Source organism: Panthera uncia, chromosome A2, assembly GCF_023721935.1.
Source record: "Panthera uncia isolate 11264 chromosome A2, Puncia_PCG_1.0, whole genome shotgun sequence".
NCBI lineage: Eukaryota > Metazoa > Chordata > Mammalia > Carnivora > Felidae > Panthera > Panthera uncia.
The window spans coordinates 114,782,190-114,790,103 of NC_064816.1; the positions used below are offsets into that span (position 1 = coordinate 114,782,190).

General features: G+C 35.6%; 1 protein-coding gene across 3 annotated transcripts in view; it reads left to right on the top strand.

The window, feature by feature from the left end:
* Positions 1-7,914, top strand: part of TAX1BP1 (Tax1 binding protein 1) — a 91,000-nt gene that overhangs the window by 37,130 nt on the left and 45,956 nt on the right. For all 3 annotated transcript variants that reach the window (XM_049642927.1, XM_049642928.1, XM_049642929.1), the window contains exons 6-7: positions 3,835-3,983; positions 4,077-4,167. In XM_049642927.1, the coding sequence (XP_049498884.1) occupies positions 3,835-3,983; positions 4,077-4,167 (240 nt within the window). The remainder of the gene's footprint in view (positions 1-3,834; positions 3,984-4,076; positions 4,168-7,914) is intronic.

A 7,914-nucleotide genomic window follows, 5' to 3' on the forward strand; every position in this document is an offset into this window, starting at 1 on the left:
CCTGCTTCAGATTCTGTGTGTCCCTCTCTCTCTGCCGCTCCCCTGCTCAAAAAATTTTGAGCTCTCAAAAAATAAAATAAAATGTTAAAAAAATTAAAAATTGTCTGTGGAATGTATACGTGTTCAGGAAATAACTTAAACAATACATTTATTTGTAGGCTAGCTTCCCTTTTAGCTCTAACCAAAAGATTTAATCCTTTGAATCTGGTATTATAAAGGTAGAATATAAGTGTATTTGCTCTTAGCAGATTTTCGACAGAAGTAGTTTTCTTGGAAAAGAAGAATAGTTATTCTTGATGCAGATTTTTTTAAGTGAATTTGTTGTTGCTGCTCAAATAAAGTATAAGTTTTTCTCAAGATAAATTTGTTACTGAAGAGATTATATGAATTTTTAACTTTTAAAGATATTTTAATTCAGAGATCTAAAATAAACTGAAGGGCACGTGCCCTAGGTGGCTCAGTCGGTTGGGCATTGACTCTTGATTTTGGCTCAGGTCATGATCCCAGGGTCATGGGATTGAGCCCTCTGTTGGGCTCTGAGCTTAGCATGGAGCCTGCTTAAGATTCTCTCTCTCCTCTGCCCTTCTCCCCTGCTAGCACTCTCTCTAAAACAAAAATAAAAAATAAACTGAAATAAACATGCTAAAATAACTTATTTCAGATTAGTTTACAAAAACAAATAACCCAACTGTAACCTGAACAGGTTGTATTTATGGGGGCAGTGTTAATGAAAGAGGAATTGCCTAATTATTATTTATTTTGCCTTTTATCCTGTCATTTTAATGCCGTGAAGATGTTATTGAACATTGTTAATTATATCTTTGGTATGTTTCTAGAAACCAGAGAAGATGCACTTATATTCTATGTAGATAACTGTATATAGCTCAGTGTTTTAGTTGATTTCAGGAAGCAGAGTGAGAAAAGCCAGATTAAGTCAGATGAGTAAGGTTCATTTTAAAATCTAACAATTTCCATAAAAAACATAATCCTTTAAAATGTTTATTTTTGAGAGAGAGAGCATAAGTGGGGGAAGGGCGAGAAAGAGAAAAGAGAATCCAAAGCAGGCTGCCTGCTGTCCTTGCAGAGCCTGATGTGGGGCTCAAACTCATGAACCTTGAGATCAACACCTGAGCTGAAGTCAGATGCTTAACCAACTGAGCCACCCAAGGTCCCCAATAACATAATCCATTTGCCAATAATTTGCTGTTTAGAGCATTCAGGTACTAATTTACTAAATTTTACCGCTGTATACATTTGAATCCAGAATACTTTTTCGAAACAGTTGTCCAGGGTAATATTTATTTATTTTGAGGGGGGAAGAGAGGCAGGGAGCGAGAATCCCAAGCAGACCCCAAGCTCAGTCTGCAGCCTTATGTTGGACTCGATCCCATGATGGTGAGATCATGACCCGAGCCAAAATTAAGAGTCGGTTGCTCAACCCACTGAGCTACCCAGGCACCCCAGTTGTCCTAATATTATATCTGTTTTCTTTCAGATTGTATTCATTTGTAATCAGAATTTGGTGTTTCTTTAAACATGAGAATAAGTATGTTCTGTTGCTTCAGATTTTTTTAGTGTGTGCTTAGCCACCTAAGTGGCTGGCTTATTTATTTATTTTTATCTGATTCATATTTGAGAGTTGACTTGAAGGAATTGCTAATAGTGGTTCGTGGTAGCAGAGATTCTTTAATCTCAGAGGAGGGGATGAAGTCGGCTACATGAATTTGAAATGTCCAAATCCCTTAATCTCCTTTTGCCTCCATTGTTGTAATTGTTCTTATCTTGGTACACAGTGTAGCAGACTTAATCTGTTTAAGTTTTACTTTAATATTAGAATTATGTTTTGGGGCATGATTTGCAAATATTGACTGAATATTTATCTTAAATTTCAAGTGCTTTTCAAAGATTGTGTTCTAAATTCTTTTTTAAAAAGTTGGTTTTTGAAAGAAAGCAGGAGTTTTAGTTTGTGTGTACTACCACAGACTTTAATGTCATTTTCATGCTAAGAAGGACCTAGCCATATTGAGATGCTATGTGCTTCACTCAGACATGGGAACTAGAGGCCTGAAAAAGAATCTCAAGCATTTTCATGCCATTAGAAAATCCGTATGGATGCTGAGAAGCTATTAGGTGCTTTAATGGGTACTGGAGAAAGACGCTAAGACTCTTCAAGTTACATTAGAATTAATTTGTGACTCACTGTAGAGTTAACTTAGCTCATAGGTAAAGCAGTTAGTTAATATTTTGCATTTAGTTGCTTATGAATCTTCTGATTCTTGGCCCATACATTTTTTAGAATGCTGTTTACCTGATATAGAACTTTATTAGTTACAGATTCAGAAACTAGTTTTTGCTTCTAGGCAATCTAATCCTTGTTTCAGGAAGAAATACCTAGATTAAATCTGTAAGCTATTTACTGTGCAAAAAGAGCATTTGGTAAAACCAGCAATACAAAATTAAAAAAAAGAAAACAAAACACAGCTATTAGAAACCTCTCTGGCTATCTTTATAAATGAGCAAGACAAATAAATGAAAAATGTGTCAGATTTTGCAAGAATCCTTGGATATTGACAGCAGTTTACAGCAGAGGGAATAAATATTATTTGCTTTCTGTGGTCATTGGAATCAGACAAGCGTTTAGTTTTTTTTGTATGACAGTCTTTAGTTAATGTTGCAGATTCAGTAAACAAACATTTGCTTTGAGCAAAAATAAAACCAAGAGAGTGTATCTGACCATTATTGTGATGAGCTTTTTAATGAAGATGCAACATAGCAATTTTCATATTCTTAAGTAATCTCTACACCCAGTATGGGGCTGGAGCAATTTTTATATTTTAGTGATATATTTAAAGTGGTATTTCCCTTATAAGTAAAAAAATTTGGCTGACTTTATGAAAAAGTTGTTTGTAAATACTGTATAACATTTGTTACATTTAAATTGTAAGACTGGTGCTTTTAGCTTCTGCTGTTGCCTAGATGGGTGGTACTTTTATATGTGGAAAGTTTTAAAAGTATTTTTTAACAAAACCAGTTTGTTTTAATTTATCAGTTCTTTGAGGTGTAGTTTTCCATAACAGTACTTTCATATGCACTGATACATTTGATTCTCATGATTTTATAGAGTGAGGGAGAAAAGGCTTTATTATCTTCATTTTACAGACATAAATTGGGCTTAGCGAGGAGCTTGACCAAGTTCTTATAAGTTAAATGTCTTGATGTGTTAAAATTTTTTTAAACTTTTAAATTATTTGTCCAAAGTGGAATATTCTATTTTAAATAGAAGTAATTTTTTTTTTTTTTTAAATTGCATTTACTACTTTTGTATTTCAGTTTCTTTGAGTATTTGTTCAAGCCTCTGAGCCACAGTGGCAGGATCATTAGGAACCTTGCTTTAGACATGTATCTTAACTTAGTGCTTTGGTATAATTATCAGTGGCACTTAGCGATCTGTGCTGTAATAAGTTGTTAACCTTGGTAGTATCATTTGAAACCTGATTTGTCACTGGAGTAGCATTGAAAAACAGGATGTCAAAAATGAAAGTGACCAGTTTAAAATGTTTTCTCTCATTTTTTGTTGCCTGCCCTCTGGTGGAGAAGTTTGTGAAATCAACAATTGGTGGTTGAGAAGTCTGGAAAGGAAATTAATAATTGTTTCATTTGGTGTATAAAAAGTTGAATGTATATTTCAGTTTCAGGTTTAGTTTTTAATCTAGTTTATAAACTTTAGAGGGGACAAATGTGGGATTAACAATTTAAGAATACACAGATTTCTTAAAGATTTGCAAATTTGTCATAGAAATTACGTTTCCCAAAATACTCCTTGTTGTTTCTAAGGGTCTTGTTGAAGTATCACAAAGTTTAAGAACGGAAAATGAAGAGTTTAAGAAGAGATACAATGATGCTACGTCCAAAGCTCTCCAGCTTGAGGAAGATATTGTGTCAGTGACACATAAAGCGATCGAAAAAGAAACTGAATTAGACAGGTATTTCTGATGGTTTTAAAAAATAACTTTATGTTCCAAAAATGTTTTAAAGAAGGTTTTTTTTGGGTCTGTATTAATGTTACTTTAACTCAGTTTAAAGGATAAACTCAGGAAGACACAGTATGAAAGAGAACAACTGGAATGTCAATTGAAGACCGAAAAGGATGAGAAGGAACTTTATAAGGTAGTTTATTCTTTCCATTTCTATTCGTTATCTCTTGCTGTGTAACAAGTGATCCCAAAACTTAGTGGTTAGGGATTTGGTAGCAGCTTAGCTACGTGGTTCTGGCTCAGGGTCTCCTGGTCAGTTGCAGTTAGGATGTTGGTAAGGGCTGCAGTCAGCTTAAAGGCTTGATTCGAACCAGAGGATCTGTCAGGGTGGCTCATGCAAATGACTTTTGGCAGGATGTCCTTCAGTTTCTTGCTGTGTGGCCTCCTCAGTGGCTGCTTGAATGTTTTCACAACATGGCAGTCCGTTTCCCTTGGAGTGAGCTATCCAAGAGAGAACAAGGAGGAGGTCCCAGTGCACTTGGTGACCTAGCCAGCGAAGTTGTATGTTGGTGCTTCTACTTTGTCTTATTCATTAAAGACAAGTCACTTGGTACAGTCAACACTCAAGGAGAAGGGAATTAAGTTCCACTTCTTGCAGAGAGGAAGTATCAAAGGATTTGGGGACCTTTTAAGACTACCCCATGGTGTATAGTCCCTAAAAGTTTTCAGGGAATTTGCTGGTATTTTAGTTGCTTAGCAGGTAATACATGATAAGTCAGAGATTTAATACTATAACAAGATACTTATTTATTAGAATTTATAAAACCCAATTGTTTTCCCCTTTAAGAACATATAAATCTTAGAACATTAACTTATTTCTGTGATGATCATTATGTTTCAGAGTTTGACTTTTAGAATAATCTTCAGAGAATGTCATTTTAAAAAATAATCTTTCTGGGGTGCCTGAGTGGCTCAGTTAAGTGTCCGACTTCCACTCAGTCATGATCGTGTGGTCTGTGAGTTTGAGCCCCACATCAGGCTCTGTGATGACAGCTTGGAGCCTGAAACCTGTTTTGGATTCTGTGTCTCCCTCTCTCTGCCCCTCCCCCGCTCATGATCTGTCAGTCTCCATCTCAAAAATAAATAAACGTCAAAAAATAATTTAAGAAATCTGACAGATCATTACCTTTTGAAATTGTTCTTCATTTTTAAATGATTCTGAAATAGAATGGTTAGCCTAAATACCAATAATGTTGTGGATGTAAATTGAGACATGTTTATCTTAAGTGTTCTTATCTTAGCAGTTATTTTTTTTTTTTTAATGTTTGCTTATTTTTGAGAGAGAGACAGAATGCGACTGGGTTAGGGGTAGAGAGAGAGGGAGACACAGAAGAACAAGCAGACTCCAGGCTCTGAGCTATCAGCCCAGAGCCCGACGGAGGGCTCGAATTCACGAGCCTTGAGATCATGACCTTAGCTGAAGTCAGCTCAACCGACTGAGCCACCCAGGTGCTCAGCAGTTCTTGAAGGCAGTTCCAGATGAGGAATTTCAAGAACTTTTTGAGTGAAGTCAGTATTATTTGGAGAGATTCAGTCTCTTGATTAGATTAGAAAAGGGCTTGCTTATGTATTGTGGTATATATTTGATTAGAGAAAACCCTACACCTGTGCATATATATTTAGTATTTGAGACCTACAATTTGCACGTAGAAACTGGAATATGATTTGTATTGCCAGTGGTTTTTTCCTTTTTATTTGTGGTGGTGGTGGTGGTTTGTTGTTGGGTTTTTTTTGTTTTTTTTTTTTTAGGAAGATAAAAATAAAAAAAAATATTGAATCCACCATGCAACTTAGAGCAGAGAGCCATGGATGGGGACGTTTTACATGCCATGGATTATACTCATTTTATTTCTTGAATAGCTTATCCCCAGAGCGTGTGTGTGTGCATGTGTGTCACTCAAAACAGGAAGAAAAATAGTGATGATTCACTTGTAGGTGGTTTTATGATTTGACCCTTTAAGAATATATATCTCAAAGTAATGTTTGATTTTTGAACAAGATTTTGTGAAAAAGGGAAATACAGATACCTAGAGAAATTGATGTAGTTGGGTTACTGTTGACGTAGTGTTTTTGCAAACACTCTCCAAAAATGCAGCTTAAACTTTTAAAGTTACAAAGCATTTTTTAACAAAGTGAAAATCTGGCATCTCATAATTTTTTACTCAATGTCACTGTGAATTTCACTGAGAGGATTTCAGGTTTTTTGCCAGGAAAAGACCTGAGCATTATTTCTCTGTGGATAAAGTGCTTTCCGTGTCGTTTTCTTGTTAGCATAGTGGGAGATAATAAGAGAAATACAATGTCTATGTCTTCAGTCACTTCAATTCAGTAATAAAATGAATTCTGAAAGCAGACTAGTTAGTATTGGGAAGGGTTTGGGAAGATCCTAAGTAAACCAGTGATGGTGAAGAGGTGTAGTGAATAATAACCAGGACAAGTTATTGGAAAGAGAAAAGACCTATCCTTAAAATGGTCATTTTTCACACTGCCTTTCTTTTCTTTCTGTTATTAGAATAGGACTTGTGGTGTTTGTAGAGGATTGGTAAGCACATTTTAGGGCAAATCCAAAATTTATTTTTCCTTTACAGCTCTCAATTATTTCTCCCTTAGGTCTTGTGCTTTTTTTCACTTTCTGTGTCTGTTTTACACCTGAATGACAAGTCCTTTGCTAAAAGACTTCGTATCTGGAAGGAAGAGAAAGAATGAGGTGTTTTGGGGATTTATTCTTTTACAGTGTGATAATATCTCCAGTTTTCTGTAAGCATTATCAGTAGGGAACAAAGTGACTTTGAACTCTTCATTTGAATACACTCTGCCCCAACCTCCCAGCATTCCAAACAGTATTTCATTTGTGTGTTTCCCCAAAACTGGAAGTAAAACTCTTCCTTAGAGACTTTTGTTTTGTGGTTTTTCTTTTTTATGGAAAGGAGTCTCCATTTAGTGTGATAAGACATCGTGTTCTACTTTTAACCTCAGAAACATGCTTTCCTTTCCATATTGTTTATAAAAATAACCAGAGAGATTACTTTTGTGTCTCTCCTCAGTCCCCATTAGATCATATGACCCATCCCTGTCCTATCAGAATTTAGAGGAATTGATAAAACACTTGAGCTGGTAATTATGAAAATTAGATAGTGTTTCTAAAGTGATGCTGCAAAGGTCTTGGCTGGTGACATCTTCAGAGAATCTGGAATTCTTTGCTATTTTTATTATATTTTTAATGTTTATTTACTTTGACAGAGAGCAGTGGGGAGGGGCAGAGAGAGACAGAACATCCCAAGCAGGGGTCAGCACAGAACCCGATGTGGAGCTTGGTCCCATGAACTGTGAGCGAAATCGTGACCTGAGCCAAAACCAAGAGTTGGACACTCAACTGACTGAGCCACCCAGAGACCCCTGGAGTTTTTTTCCATCCTTGTGAGCAGGAATTAGTGTTTCATTAGTCACACATTTAGAGTCAAGTGTGAAAAGTATGTCAATTCATTTCTCTCTGGTACTCTTAACCAAAGCAAGATACTCTTTATAGTGAAAACTAGATATCTATACTCTTTATAATTTCAGTTATGGAATTTGACTTGTGCATCTGTTAATGGGCAAACTGCTGCCAAAGTTCCTGGGAAAATTAATATAGTTGAGTTAATGAATCAAATATATTTTTAGGCACACAGGAAGTAAATGACAGTACTTCTCACCAGCCAGAAATTGAATTGCTTAAGATGTTCTTGAATGTACCCCTTTAGTTTTCCAGAATCTCGCCATACCTTTGTATCTGACTATATAACAATAATTTGTTCCCCCAACAGCAACTAAATTGATTTGCATTTTTAAAGAGAACTTAAAAATCTTAAAAAAAAAAAAAAAAAAAAAAGCATTAATCGGA